Raw genomic sequence first — 16808 nt, 5'->3', positions numbered from 1 at the left:
CAACATCCCAAAACTCCACAGCGCTTTTGTAGACAAGTTGTGACCTGCACAACCACCACGCTATGAGATAATGACGGAACGATACGAAACGGAGCCGTTTTCGAGGTAAATACAGGGTAAATACGGAGACTGCTTGCTGAAAAACGGTCCCTGAACGCAACGCGCATCAGCGGTTTTGTATGAATTTACCTCGAAAACGGCTCCGTTTCGTATCGTTCCGTCATTATCTCATAGCGTGGTGGTTGTGCAGCTCACAACTTGTCTACAAAAGCGCTGTGGAGTTTTGGGATTTTGTATTTGATGAGTTTAATGAGGGAAACCAAGAAATTCCGTTAGCCTCCATAGCGTAGCTCTGAGCAGCCTGCTGCTGCGCTCCGCCGTACTGAAAATAGCTTACACCTACAATTAAAGGTAATGAACCTACTGCTATGACTATAGCGATTATGGCAATGGGCCAATTTGCCAAAATGTTGAACTATCCCTTTAAGGAGCTGTCAGTGTGTGTGTGTGTGTGTGTGTGTGTGTGTGCTGCATCATGGAGCCAGGTGTGTGAGCTTCTTGCTCCGACACACTGAGTCAGAGAGAGGTGCAGTAGGAAACAGTGACAACTCACCACAGACCAACGTCTCAGTCAGAAACAGAGCTGGTGAATGTACACAGGAACTTCAAATAAGTTCAAATAACAAATATGAAATCTGTTCTCCTGACACAGTCTGGTACACAGAGTAGAACTAATATTTCCAGTGGTTTTTGAGGATGAAATTTGAAAATGAGGTGCGTATACCTGGGACACATGCAGAGTGAGTTTACTGCATCGTTACAGATTTTAATGCATCATACAGGATACAGGACACATGTTTATATCTACATCCAGAAGCAGAAATGTGTAAATAAAGGAATAACTAAATCAAAATGTATTAAAGTACAGCAATAAATGAACATATTTGACATAAATATCTTCATATATCCAGAGGATGTGTATACGTGATGATAATGATAATCTCCTTATTGTGGATGGATAGATACTATACTGTACCTGAGTGTTGATGTGTAAAGTATGTGACCAATTACTATGTGAAATGTGGAACAGAGGGTGGTGGAGCAGGTCTGTTCCAAGTTTCACTTAGTCATAGGTCTGATACCCTATGGCTACTGAGGTCAGTGCCTCGATGCTGATGCACACACACTCACACACACACACACACACACACACACACACACACACACACACACACACACACACACACACACACACACACACACACACACACACACACACACACACACACACACATATACACACATAAAATATATTTTTTAAATATCACCCTGGTATCGGTATCAGTACTCAATATCAGCCGATATTCACAGCACGAATATTGGAATCTGTAAAAAAAAAAAAAAGAAAGAAAAAAAAGTGGTATCTGAACATCTCTAATGCTGAGCCCCATGGTGCTAGTTACAGTCAGCAAAGTTAGATGGAAGTTGGCCACTTTGGACTTTCTGGGAACATTATGAAAAATATTCAAGTTTAATTTGCTAGAGGAATGTGTGCAATGTGGCAGGTATCTTTTTGCATATGTTAAGCAGCGACAGCATTTCCAAAGAATTTTAAACAGACTGATTTGCCTTCGATGCCCAAGGCAGGTGTTTTGATTTGCAAATATTTTTCCTCTAATTGCGTTTGATAGAAAGCACGGTTATCTCTACTTCTAAGGTTTGTTGTTGGTTATGTTTGTGGTACTTTGGAAGTGGGAACATCTGGATTGTTTGAAGTTTGCACTGTATTCAGCTCTGTTGTCTCAGAGAATTAAACCTAGCAGACAAAAGATAAACAAACAGCTTCAGCTATGCAGACTCAGATTTCATTGCAAGTTAAGGGACGGTTTTGGGCTGATATTAACAGAAGAGCTTCTGACATCAGGTCACAGCCTTGAGATAATCACAGCATGAAATTGGAGTTGTACAGTTTTCCAGTTTCCAGGGAGTAAACATGTCACAGGTTCAGTGATTCACGCTGCGCATTTGAAGTTTAACCCAATTATAAAAGCATTAACAAACCCTGGTAATGTCACTGCCCCAGACTGACATGCATTGTCTCACAACTCAAAGCTAAGGATGTACATTAACTTTACTGTTGTTTGATGCAGGCCTCATGATGTGGCTGAACTTGACCTTTTAATTGCTCTTATCCCTGACCTTTTGTTTGTTTGTTTTTCTTCAGTCTTCACCTTCTCCTCTAACCCCACACCTGTCCAAAACTTCCTCACCTTTAACCATCTCTCCTTTTTCCCTCTTTCTTTTCTTTGTTACAATCCAAACTTCTACCTTTCCTGCTAACCTCCTCTGCGTTAGCCAACCTTGGAGCCTAAACTTAAGGTATGTTTAGCTTTTCCCAAAGGAATGGGACAAAAGTTAAAACTAAGAAGACATCTTTGAAGAAGTTTGACATTTTTTGGACATATGCTTATTTCCTTTCTTGTGGAGAAATAAAGTTTCAAGAGTATTTTAAGTTAGCTAGAGGAGTAAAAACACCTGGCCTGACTTAGTATTAGCACTCACATTAACAATTATTACAATTTTTATTTTAGGAATTAAATTAGATACAAGTGAATTTTAGAGGCATTTTAGACACATTTTGTTGTCTTTTGATAGAACCAGCGTGCAGATTTTTCCTTGTTTTCAGCTGAACTAAGCTAAATTCAGCTAATCATCAGTAGCTTCATGTTAAGCATACAGACCAGTGATATGAACCGCTCACTTTGAGCAAGAAAACAAAGTGTATTTCCTAAAATGTCAAATGATTCCTTTAAAACCTATTGCTATGCCTGTGCCAGTATTAATATTAGATGAGGAGCGATATATCTTCAACAAGTGTCATCAGTGTCATAGTTATTTGGGATAATTTTTTACTTTAACTTACTTTAAGTTTTGCCTGGTTATTAAACTATGTTCACAACACTGCTTTATTGTTATTTCTTATACCAGTTGTATAACACTTGTTGGTTTATCCCTCCATTTATGATGTTGCTGAGAGTCTTTCATGGGGTCCTGTACAGTTTGGCCATCTCTGCTTTGGTGTCTGTTCATTGAAGTTAATTGATTTGCATAAATTACTTTATTCTGTTATTACATTCATGATCCAAATGTAAACGTTGAGCCTTTCAGTCCATCTTTGCATATTTAAATGTTGAAATATGAAACTAAGACCATTTATTTATCAGCTTTGTTAAAATCATGCAGTAACCGTTTTATTTGTTCTGCCTCACATTACCAAATACCTTCTGTATGTGGTCAGTGGTGAAGTGTCTGTGTGTTGCCCTCTTGTAAACCTACTTCCTCTGGTAGTTTGTTTGTGGCAAAGTTTTCTGTGGGCTCCCACGCTGACCTTTCCTCTTTTTCCCATCTGATGGTGATGATGATGATACTCATGACGACACATGTACATGAGTCACCTGTCGCTGCAATAACAAACAATCTGGATCATCATGGTCGTTTCCCAGGATGTCTGGACGATATGTTTGTTGGGCAAGAGTATGACCGCTTACCACTATAATTACAAAGTCAGTGGTCATGTGTGTGTGTGCTTGTATGTGTGTGTGTACAGTCATGGTATCTTGCGTACGACTCCGTAATGACGATGCTAATGACATGATGATGCAGACTCCAGTGCCATCATTATGCTGCACATGAATGAGAACTTCATGCTGGGCAGATTCTGGTGTCTAGCGTCAAACCAGCTGTTGCATGACATGTGCGCACAAGCCCAGTATCCCTGTGTGTGTCTGCAATAATGTTGAGGAACCGTAAACCAGCAGGTGCAGCCACCGCTGCCATAAGCCTCTTAATTTACACCACACTGTCTTTCTAGCGTCATGAGACTTTAAAGATGATTTCTTCTGTGGTGTTGAATCCAGAGCACTTCCTCACATGGTTCTATGTCCTTCTATCCCTTCAGAGGAACTTCCTTCTTTTCTCCATTTAGCATTCGCACAGAGAACAACAACAACAACGGTGCTTGTTGCCGCTGCAACACAAGGATCAGGCTGTTGTTCTTGTGCACATAATTACAGGTTAAAGCAGCAGTTTTAAGTTTGAGTAAGAGACAGTGTTAAGTTGTGCTCAAGGAAACTGCTAAAGTCTGAGAGCATGGTAAGATTTTGCTAAAAGCAACAAACAAACAACAATGTGTTTTTCTGTACTTTTAAGGGTTTATGACTGATATTTGGTGCACTCACTTTCAGTTTACTTCCAAATATAGTACTGGCTGTTCGCAACTGATGTAAATAACTCCCAAATAAGACCTATTTTGTAATAAACACATTATCTCAATAACCACAGAGCTCACTTTATCTCTGCATCTATACTTTATTTGTATGTTTGAGAGAGTGACAAACGGAAGTAGTGTGTGTAGTTGTGTGCTTATGTATATGTATCCCCTGCTAACAGTGCTATTTCTGTTGCCTAGGAGCCCAACAGTGGGCCTCCCACCTTGGTCACCCTGAAAGTTGACCCAGATGGATTCTTCCTCTACTGGACTGGAGGCTCCAACCTGGTAAGACGCACACACACATTCACACATGCGCACACGCTGGTTGGCCACATACACTGCCTCTTATCTCGCAAAGTAGCAAAGATCAAATACAAATGGGCACAATGGACTTTTAATGTACCAAAGTGCAGATATGGATATTACTTAAACTCCACCACATGCCTCCTCCTCCTCTTTGTTCAGCTGTTTCAACAGTCTCTCTAAATAGTTGTTTCTTCCTCCTCTCCCACTGCGTCCTGTTCTCTCTTACTGTGGTTGATTCAGTCCATTAGATCAGCCAGAATGGGTTTCATCAATTTGCCTTGGTCTTGTTTTTCCTCATCCTCTTGTTCCTCCTTCTCCCTGATGTCTTTGCGGTCTTCATCCTTTATAGTCCTCCATTCTCTTTCACTTGATCCATCCATCATTCCCAACAGTCACCCTCTCCTCCTCATCATTTCTTCCTGTGTTTAAACCATTAATATGGGGTTTTACATTTTTAGGTATTTGGGTGACATAATTACCCAAAAGGAACAGTGAGACCGACGTGCTGTGAGTCAGCAGGATGGAGCGTTTTGAGAATAACGCTGTGGTTGAGCAGCGCAGGTTTTCATAAACAAATCTCTCATACAAAGAAATGTTAATCCACTCTTTGTTCTCTCTCTATCTTATCTCCACCTTTTATCTGTTATCTCTCTCCTTCCACTCATCTGCCATATGTTTATATATAGTATACACTGGAGTCCAGGAGGCTGAAACCACTTCCCCCCACTCATTTGAATGGGAAAGTGGTAAGTGTATGTGTGTATATAAATATATATTCTACATATCTCAGTGTAATGTCGGCCCAGTCAGATCGAACGACATTACAGAGCAGCTCAATTAACCCCCCACCCCACCCCACCCCACCCCCATCTTCCCATCCTCCCATCCTAATCTCTCTCCATGTGTTTCCCGCTCCCCCTCCACACACACACACACACACACACACCATCTCTCTCTTTATTTCTGGCTGTCTATTTATCCAGAAGGCACGTATGGAATGACCTGTTGATAGCCAATATTATCACTGTCTTGTGTCCTCATGTTTTGGAGTGCGAGTGCAGCGCAAGTGTCTGTGGGTTTACAAATCTGGGCCAGAGCTCACGTCATCCCGCTCCGTCTGCACGTGTGTCAGCATGTGTTCATGTATTCACATAACACACAGAGTCTTTAAATACTCATTTTATCCTGATGTCTTGCTTTGTGCATGTGCCCGCGCCTTCCTGTGCGCGGTATTAAGATAATAGGCCATTTGGTGCCTGAGGCACAGTAGTGACACTGTTTAGCGGAGAGTCAGATCATCTTTACAATCATGGTAAAACCCTCTCAACACTGCCTGTGAACAGTTTTATTGACAAGAGGCTGTTTGGTTTTTACATAATTTCTATGTGATTTATAATTTGGCCATTGAAAAATTCAAAGAGCAATAACCTTGAAATAGTCCTCCACTTTAACAACTCATTAATCTCTCTGTGGAAAGCAGATACTCTCTGTGTTATTATTTTTATTACATGCATCCTTCATCCTTGTCAAAACTGGTGCCTACATTTACCACAATGCAACTTGACCATGACAGTTCAGTCAAGGATTCAGGTATGTTTGTCGTGACTAAGCATACAGTAGATGTACTGCCCTCAACCTGTGAGCATAAGAGAGGCTTTGATGTGTAACATTGGTGGAGTTTCCCTTGAAGGCATCATTCAGTAGTGACCTCCTGTCTGGGTCTGCAGCAGGTTACTCAGAGACAGCCTGACTGTAGCTTGGCCCAACCTTGGCCACACTCTACCAGCATCTTCTCTATTTTGAATTTCCATTTCAACCATATTCAAATTGTAATTCTCTATAATAAGTTCACACAGAGTCCATGTATCCCTGCTCTTGTTGTTCTGTTCACTCCCTCTGAGTACTCACTGTGTGACAAGCTTACACAACTGTTTGACAACTGCTTTTTTACAAAGTCTGCAAACAGCCTCATGTTTATCCATGATTTTTCCATTAGTGTTGTTGAATCCAAAACGTCCCCTCTTACTATTTCTTATGAAGTTGTGTCTTGTGGTCACTACTTTTCTCTAATAACTTCAGTTTATTGATGGGTCATAACATGCCTCTTACTCTTTTGAATCATTACATATTGAATAAGAGTGAGCAGAGATATTATAAGAGAGGAGGCAGACCTCTTAAAGAGTCCTAAATAAGAAGGCCTGTAAAAGGCCGTGGCAGGAAGGAGGAGCAGGTGCAGATAGACTTCAGTGCATCAACTTTCTTTAATTAACCATCAGATCTAAACTGGCTCTGGTGCAGGGGCACACTGACAGTGTCTCATCACCACACTGTTATATGAACAGTAAAAGAAGTTGCTGTATTGAAATCTTGTGTTTGTGTGTGTTTAGTAGAAGTGTATCACTACCTTGTTTTGTTTTGTTTTGTTTTGATTAGTTTTATTAGATTTCAAAGGTTAAGGTCAAAGTGCACTTAAAGGGATAGTTCAACATTTTGGCAAATTGGCCCATTGCCATAAATCCAACAACTCCGAAACGCTCTGGTGGACAAGTTGTGACCTGCACATTCACCACGCTATGAGATAATAACAGAACGTTACCAGACAGAGTTGTTTTCAAGGCAAATGCAGAGACTGCTTGCTGGAAAACTGCCCTTGACAGGAACACACATCAGCGGTTTTGCATGAATTTACCTCTAAAACAACTCTGTCTCCTAACGTACCGTTATTATCTCATAGCGTGGTGAATGTGCAGGTCACAACTTGTCCACGAGAGTGTTTTGGAGTTGTTGGATTGTGTATTTGATGAGTTGGATGAGGGAAACCAAGAAATCCCATTAGCCTCCGTAGCGTAGCTCTGAGCAGCTCACGGCTCTGCTCCGTTGTTCTAAAAATAGCTTGCACCGAAAGGTAATGAACCTACTCCCAAAACTATAGGGTTTATGGCAATGGGTCAATTTGCCAAAATGTTGAACTATCCCTTAAGACTCTCTTTGCATTCATAGGAGCTTGGTCTTGGAAGACTTGTCTAGGATGCATAATGTACTGTACTTGCTAAATGAACTTCTTCACAACATTGCTAAAAGGAAGTGTAGACCGGCCGGTCATCTTTTAGTCAGACTTATCTGGAGGACACAAAGGCAACATGATGGATCTATTTTTAGTGTTTCTAGTAGAGACAATCAACTTGAAAAAAGAAGCTGCTTGGATGCCACTTTACATGTGGCGGTGGCGTGATGTGCTGTGGAATGAGAGACAGACGCCGAGGCCTTTTCTACACCTATGTGAGAGTATTTACAGGAATCTAGGAGAAATATCAATGAAACTGGCTCTGATATGTTTAGTCACTTAGAAACAGCCATGTGAATTATTTATTTTCATACTACTGTTTAAAGATTTTTATCTTGACAGTAATTCCTAAGGCAACGAAACTTCCGCTTGCCTCGGTGCCACCTCATTTGCCTTGCGCGCCGCAATGTTTGGCTTTTCTCTCATGACTTCTTTACTGCTTTTCATCTTTGTTACTGTTGGCGTGACTGTGCTGGACTGTGGCCACTATTCTTACTCCAGTAGCAGGAACGCAGCTCGCCGTCGGTCACTGCCATAAAAAATGAAATATGCCCCAAAACATCCAGACCTCTAAGGCCAATTACTGGGTATTTAGAGATGAAAAACAGACTGTTAGTGACTGATAATGGTTCGTTTATCTTCTCAGCAGGATTTAAAGTGTCTAACTTCTTCTTTGTGAATATCTTATGGTGTTTTCGAACTGTACTTTCCCAGAGATCACCTGCCAGTCATATTGTGTGACCAGTGCCATGATGTCTGTTTCTTCAATTTTTCTATGTATTAAGTTTCTACAGTGACGCAGGTTTAAATCTGGACAGTAGTCATGGAAACGTGCCCTCTGCTCCTCTGCAAAGCTCCTTTTGGTCAAATGAAACTCCCGTGCAGCGCTGTGAGGTGAACGTATGTGCTCCCTAACAAACGTGGCTTCACAGAGGTCTCGTGTCAAAGTGACAGGATTTTGAATCCAGCGATCTCAGAGCGAAGCTTTAATTCAGCGTTGTGGCTCCCCAGGAGATTTTGAACCAGAGCTGAAAAGAAAGAGGACATGGCAACACAGATATCCAGCTATTATTAATGAGAGCAGTTAATACGCTTTCACACAGATGACAAGGGTATTCTGGATGGAACCCATTTCTCTGAATAGAGGTACCCAAAATATTTGATCTCCAGTGCAGTTTTTATTTTTGCTGCTCTGCTCTTATTACTTTAGATGTCAAACCATGCAGAGTTTCATTTAAAGACACCTCTCTTTAATATAAGGATGACGGTGTATTTGCTTTGCGAAATTCAGGGCCGCAGTGGTCACTTAACAGAACTAGATCATGCTCGCTAAAGTATCTCAGCAAAGACGTGCAAGGACGTCTAAAAGTCTGCAACCTAAAAATGTCAAACGCACTCTAACGATATTCAACTTAAGAAAAGAGAATAGAAAGTACGAGTCACTGTATCAAGGGGAGAAGGACGCAGCACTGACAGTTTATTTTATATAGGGCGGACACACGCATGCATTAAAGCTCAACCCCTGTGGATTTGAGTTCAGGAACTTTTAAAAAACACACTCTATAGAGAAACCTGTGTTGTATTGATGAGGTAATTGAGTATTATCAATAATTGTGGTGTAATAAAAGGTTTGCCTTCAGGTTTTGCTGTGTAGTGAATGTGTACCGTACTAATGCAGGAGCTTGTTGGTGATTTTCAAACCACCTCCCTGGATGTTCACCTGTGTCTCTTTTCTGTTTCTACCTTTCCTCGTGTTCCATCCATCACCGGTCTATTAGCCTCATTTTATTCCTCCCTGGCTTCACCTCGCTCACCTCTTCTCACCTTTTTTCACTTGTTTCACAACTTTACCTCCTTGGATCTGGTTTATGTCGCTCTCTCTTTCCCCCCCCCCGTGTATATCAATCTGAACATACACCTTTCACCTCTCCTCATCCTCATCCTATCTTCAATCATCTTCTTTCTGTTCACTAATCTCCATCTGCTTCGTGTCACCTTGGTCTGAGGCCTCACTTTGTTTAACGTTTTCCTTTAAATATCTCTTTACCTCTCTGTCTTGTGTGTCATTTGTCTCTCTGTCCTTTTTTAAGAATGCAATTTCCCGAACTTTTCTTAAACAACTTTCTTCCTGCTCTACCAGTCAGCTGAATATTTTCTTTAACCCTCTACATCTCCTTCCTTTTTCTCTCACTCCTTCCTCCATTTTCTCCTCCCCCTTTTTCTGTCAGTTATCTCCCTCTCTCCATCTTTCTGTAATGCACAGAGATTCACTAACACTGTCTGTGTGTGTGTACTAAAAGGCCAGAATTTCCCATAATGCCTGAGTCAGTGGCGATAACAACCAACTGTCGCTGACAGACACACACTCGCGCACACACACACACACACTCATACTGTACACACAATGGCTTGGCGGTGAAACAAGGGTGACACACCCCACCACACACTACTCTTCACTGTTGTTTTTTGTTTCCACTGTTCCTTTCCACTCACTGTTCCTCTCTCTGTCGTCCTTGACTCTTTAAATCCATCCTCTGTTTCTGCTCTGAGATAAAGTTGTTATTAAAATGATCACATTTTACTTTATCTCCCCAAAGTGCATCTACCAAGTGATCTACGTGAGTTATTATGGGTGTTCTGAGAGCATAAATCCAACGGGTTACACAGAGGTTGGATTTTATAAAAATATTTAAAAGCAGTGACAGAAGGACTCGCTAACAGAACATGCGGGCCGGGGCTGAGTGTTAGTGTAACGTGGCTGATAGTGTTTGATGTAGCGCCTTGGAGAGCTGCTCTCTGCTCACACTGCTAATTTATGGAGTGCAAGAGAGTTTTCTTCCAAGTGGTAGCTTTAATTAAACAGTGCATATTTCAGCTCTCAAACTCTGAAGCTCACGTCCAGGAGGAGCAAAGCACACGTGCACTGACCCCTAGACCCTCTATCAGTGTAGACTTGGAGCTCATCAGCTGCTAAATACTATCACTCCCTTTATGTTTATGTTCATTTGCACGATTATGAAAGCAACAATAAAATTGAAAAAAAAAATTGAAAAAAATTGAAAAAAAGGCATGTGCGGGTGAGGTAGAAACGTACTACAGGCAAAAGCAATTGCACAATAACAAAGCAAAAGAAACATTAATATATCTTGAATAGCATTATTAACAAAATAATACAAAATAGAATGAAATAAAAGAGATTTTTTTTTAAATAAATAAGAAAAGAAAGAGAAAAAAATATATATATACACATACACATATACACACATAATAATAGGACAAACGATTGCAAGGTTTTACAAAAGGTCATTATCATATGCAACAATGTTTTGTGATCAGAGGATTTTTTTGTCCTGATTTGAATCTTGGTAAAGACAGAGAATTAGTAAATAAATGCATATTTTTGTTCCTTAACTGGGCTCTACAGTATCTTATTGAAAACTGTCCACGAGCTGTATGATACAAAGGTAGATATATAGGTTATTGATTTGTCTAGTGGAATATTGATGAACCTGAGAAGTACAAATGAAAAATGTTGTGAGGCTGTCTGGTAAGGCTGTAGGCATGTGTTTAGACTTAAAAATAAAGGTACATATTTGAAAGATGTTAATATCAAAAATAGATAAAATACATTTCATTTCAAGAAAAGTGGAGCGGTGGCATCGTAATGTTTGGAAAAAGTTGCCATTCTAACAAAAACGTTTCTGCAGTAAAAATATTTTCTGGAGATATGTGGGGAAAGTGCTAGCCCATACAATGTTAGAGTAGGTGAGGTAAGGATCAATCAAACTAGTAACTAGTATATATTGTATTATATATGTTGGAGGTGGATGTATCAGACTGAGGCTAACATGCTAAAAGCTAAGTGCTGGATGTGAGTTGCACAAGTTCCACATGCACATCCCCAGCTCCACACATCTGTTACAACATATGCTCGCAGTGCCCTCCTGCTAATCCTGTGTGTGTCCTTTCTCTCCGTCCTCGGGCCGAACTCTCCCCCACCCACTCCTTTTCACATTTATAACCATAATTAGCCATTTAGCAGATGTAATTGGGGTATGCAGGATGAATATTTTTGAATTAACATCATCGAATCACCAGAAAGAAGGAAAGAAGAGTGGCGGAAGATTGCATCATGCAGCGCAAATATGTCCGAGCAAATTCTTGCTCAGTACAGTGTGTGAAGGCCAGGCTGATGTCATCTCTATACTCACAGCCAATAAGTGACCCATCATGCCTTATGAGTGAGGGCATCTCCTCTTCTAGTTTATCGCCTGTTACCATCTTGGATGTAAACAGAGATGTTAAATGTATCAAACAGCACGTCTGACTAATAGAAACTTTTATTATGTTTCCTCTCATTCCCCTCTAATTTGTTGTCCATCTGTAGATTCTGCGTGCACCGTTCCTTCAGTATTTGTGGACTTGACTTCAGACGCTGTGACGGGATGACAGCTCAGATCATTTGTTCTGAGCCCCATGTGGCCGTGACATGAGGATTTTTCATTTTAAAAATTCCCCTTCCCTCCATCTTTGCTCCATATACAGTGTGAAGAGAGACTGTGAGTTTGGGGTTCAGTGCTTTGCTTTGTTTTAACTGGCTCTCTAGTTGTAGATGTTGAACAGTGCAGTCACAACATGCTTACACTGATTTGGGGGTTTCCAATTTGTTCCTGTCAGTCAATTTTCCATTTCCTACTTCCTTCACTGGGAAGCACATACAGTACTGTATCTGGGTGAGAGAGGATCGGGGCAGGACGTGAGAACGCGCTGGGATTTGATGATTCATGTGGTTTTAAAAACCAACGCCATGTAAAGCTGGGTCTCTGCTGCGCTGTCAAACAGTGCTAATGGGGCCAGATGTTATTCATGGCACCTTGTTTCCTTGTTTAAGAACATTTCTGTGATAATCATCCACAGTGTCACTGCCAGCGCTGATGATTTGTCAGCCAAGATGTCATTTCCAATAAACAAAAGGAGGGCGTTTGACTTTGGACCGGGCCTCACCTGCCACAGTGGGATGAGTTGAAATGCACCTGGCACCATGGATAATCCTCCCCCACGCTCTGTTTTACTTAAACTATCGCTTCCTTCACACTTTTGCCATGTTTCTACGTTGCTAATCCACCTCCAATTCGTCTTCTCCTCTTCCTTCCCCGTGTCTCTCCATCTCGGGGCAGCTGGTTGCCGTCAGGGAGAGGAGGCAAAAGTTGTTCCTCTAATGTAAACTGAAGGAAGACATTTCCTCCCTCTCTGCTCTCCATCTTCACTTGCTCTTCTTCCGCCTCCGTCTCCTTCTCTTTCTCCATCCACCTCTCCCTCTCCTCCCATCCTCTTCCTCCTCTCCCCCTCTCATCGATGCCTTTTCTCACATGGTGCTTTCTATCCAGAGTTATTGCTCCTTAATTTCTTGCAACAACACTTCTAATCTCCCCCATTCTCTCTCTTGGCGTGGGAAAGTGGGCAGGAAGTTGCTCAGACGGGGGAGATGGGGGTTCTGGGGAATTCTGTCGCCCCCTCTTCTCCCTCCCTCTCCTCCCTCTCCTCCCAGTCCTCTTCGCCTTTTCCCCGAATTTGGCTCTCTCCCTCTCTGTCCTCCTTCCTGCCCCTCCCCCGCTCCCTCCCTCCCTTAAGGTGTGCAGGTCATGTCAATAGCACCTGTGCTTTTAGACACTTTGCCCCCGGGGATGTAATTGAGTCGCCACAGAGCTCCAGTTTAGCCTCTAATGCTGTAGAATTGATTTCACATACTTTGGACTGATTGAGGGGCAGGAAAGACACACACACACACACACACACACACACACACACACACACACACACACACACACACACACACACACACACACACACACACACACACACACACACACACACACACACACACAAAGCAAACACTTCTACTGTGTGTCAGGTGTTAGCTTTGACATGATTTTAACAAACAGCTCTGGTGTGACCACACCTGCTGTAACTGAGTAATTGGTAACACTTTACAATAAGTACACACTATTAAGCATTAGTTAAGCATTGAATACTGAATTCATCATTTATAACACATTAGTATGTAGTTTATAAACACAGTTAAAAATGTTTTACTCATACGGAACTGTATTAAACAGTATAAACTACATACTAATGAGAATTCACACGTTATAAATGAAGAATTCAGTATTTATTAATGCTTAACTAATGTGTACTTATTATAAAGTGTTACCGCGTAAACTAATTTGAGGTGTGAATGTGATTTGAACTGTGTCAATATGAGAAGAAGTGATTGTTTAGGGTTTAACACAGAGCTAAAAGGGGCTTTATTTAATTTGCTGTATTGATTGTGTCCTTTTTTTCTGATTGACTGAAAATCAAAATCAAAAGCAAAATCACTTTCCTGCTGAGGCTTCATGAGTGGGTTACTGCCACTGTTGTGTGTGTGTGTTGAATGTGAAGCTGGTGCACACAGCTTGGAGAAAGCTAGCTTAGCTTAGCATGCAGACACAGCACGGATAGAGAAAGGAAAAAGTGTAAAGAGGTCAAAGGTCCAGGTTCAAGTGATGTTCTGGGTATCAGGTAGGCTATAGAGAAGCGCTAAATAAATGTTAACCATTATCATTATTATTACTATTATTATTACTGATGTGTTTGGGCTTGTGGCTTTCATTTGGAATAGCCTGGATCAGGGCCACAAACTAGATGAAACTAGAATTACCTTTCTCGTATTTGATGATCCAAACTGCTGATTGATTGTGTGACAAGTAGCTGTAACTGTTGGGCTTCAGGTTTATTCCTATAGACAGGCCTTAGGGTATCCAAAATGTCTCAGCTCCTTACATTTCTCATGGTACTTTACAGCATGTGTGTGTGTATAAATAAGCCATCTTGAATTGTTAGAATGACTGTTGGCAGGTATAAGTAGAGATCTACTAGAGATTATCTCCCTGGCTCAAGTCAAACATCTAGAAAGAAATAACTTGGAACGAGCGTTTACATAACACACACACACACACACACACACATGCAGGAGGTCATTCTTGTGCACACACCCAGCGAGTGGCTTGCAGGGGAAGTTGAGTGTGTCAGTCGATAATGTGACGGCTTCCTCCCTCTTTCTCCAAACTCCTTTTGGTTTCTTTACACTGGCGTGGTCACATGTTCTGACTTCTGTTGACATTATCTGTCAGTGCACATGGCACAGCAGCCTCATTCTCTGTACCACACACACACATATATATACATACACACACACATGCTCACACGCAGCATAGAAATTCACTTCTTCTCTGTATGATGAACTGAGACTCTTCATGGTATCGAATCCATTGTTTCAGCAGATGCTTCCTCCAAAATGAGTGTTTGTGTGGGTGTGTCTACACTGCACTGTCCTGATTTTTATCTCCACTTTGCTAATGAAGCCACAACAGTGTGTGTGTGTGTGTGTGTGTGTGTGTGTGTGTGTGTGTGTGTGTGTGTGTGTGTGTGTCAGTGGTGTGCCAATCCACCCAACCTCATATCATATAATTCAGGTTTATGGCATTTTTGGCTTTATTTGATAGTTTTTATGATCATTTCTGTCAGATCTAATAACAGTGCAGTCACTAAGCTAACTGCATGTGTAGCCAAACCAAACAGAGTATCGTCTGCACCTCATCACCAGACCACATCTTGGTTTTGTGGGTTGCCATCCTGAGACTATTAGAACATTAACTAACAGAGATGTGACAGTTCGGTACAGTCGCTGCTGGGCTGTTGGAGGAGAGAACGTGCTGTTTTGTTTAATGAAGAGCGGATTCTCTCCGACCACCAGTAGCCTGCTGTGTCTTCATGTCACCTCTGGTTAATCCCTATGCTCACTTGGAACCTTAAAACAAACATGTTGTCGGATTAAAAATGAAAAAAAAAAAGGCGAGCAGAGAGAGGAGCGCGGTCATGCAGTGGAAAAATGTTTTCTGCTTCAACACACAAGGACATGACTTCTTATTTCTTTTTTCTGAATTTGCACAAAAATGAAGCAACAAAGTATAAATCAACAGGTTGTAGTTTTAAGTGGCACTGGTGGCACTGACTGTTTCTTATCTCTGTGATTAGCTCTGCAATAAGCATATTTAAAGGGATAGTTCAACATTTTGGCAAATTGGCCCATTGCCATAATCTGTAATAATCCATAATAAGGCGCGTTTCCACTGCAGGAGTTCCTGGTAAAAGGAGGGGGTAGGAACTTCTACAGGAACTGTCCTCTCACTTGGCCTTCTCAGTGGCCGTGTCTCCACTGCAGACAGGAACCAACCGGTCTCTTATGGCGACGTGCGACAGTTTTGATCATCGCGAGGTTGTTGTGTGTGTGTGTGTGTGTGTTTTTTTTTTTTCAAGCAGTAGGCCTATAGATGCTTTCTAAAGTAAATAAATAAAAAAAGATGGGATTGCCGTCTCGATTGTCACGTAATCCCGTGATCGCGTATTTGTCACACTTTTTTTTACTAGGCCTACTGCTACTCTTATCTTTACTGACTTATTCTCTCTTTTTTCCGGCCATCTCGTGTTTTTAGTAATATTGGGTTTTTAAAATGCCGCTTATTTCGGGACTTTCTCTTAGCGTCACATCCTGCTTTGAGTCTGACCAATCAGCACACACACACACACGCACGCAGCCGGACTTTCTTGTTGCTTTGTCCGACTACTTTTCATGTTTCGTGTTTGTGTGTGTGTTTGTGGGCTTCAGGCAGCTGTGCACTCAGGTTTGTGTAGTTACCTCACCCCCACTGATCTCTGTGTGTTTGTGTTTTGTGAATGATTTATGATCCCAGCAACTATTTTGTGTGTGTTTGGCCCAGTTCAGACGGTATTTATTTGTGTCTCAGACATTTGGTATGTGTGTGTGTGCACTCATTTTATTGATATGATGTTTGACTTGTTTTTGCCCTTCTTCTCATAAACGGTGATATCTTTCATCCCCCTATATTTGGATGACATTAGTCTTTCATGTTTTATTATTTATCTCTCTCTCTCTGTCTTCCATCTTATTTGCACGTCTTCTTCTTCCTTAACAGACTCTAATATTTCACTGATTACACATCACTCTGAGTCACTTCGTCAGATAAGTGGCTAAAATGTGAACATTAATGCATTTGCTCTCGTGTTTACTCCCTCCTCATTTTCTCCCTCTCCCTAGTCCACAGAAAT

At 41.4% G+C, this 16808-nt stretch overlaps 1 protein-coding gene across 1 annotated transcript in view; it reads left to right on the top strand.

Annotated features, from left to right (window-relative positions):
• Positions 1-16808, top strand: part of plcb3 (phospholipase C, beta 3 (phosphatidylinositol-specific)) — a 54794-nt gene that overhangs the window by 11654 nt on the left and 26332 nt on the right. Inside the window, exon 2 of the mRNA XM_085760213.1 lies at positions 4469-4555. Within this exon, the coding sequence (XP_085616339.1) occupies positions 4469-4555 (87 nt within the window). The remainder of the gene's footprint in view (positions 1-4468; positions 4556-16808) is intronic.

This window comes from Trachurus japonicus, chromosome 18 (genome assembly GCF_045865225.1).
Source record: "Trachurus japonicus isolate A0001 chromosome 18, Traja_1.0".
Lineage (NCBI taxonomy): Eukaryota > Metazoa > Chordata > Actinopteri > Carangiformes > Carangidae > Trachurus > Trachurus japonicus.
Note: the sequence above shows the minus strand (reverse complement) of the source record. Positions and strands in the feature narration are given on the sequence as shown.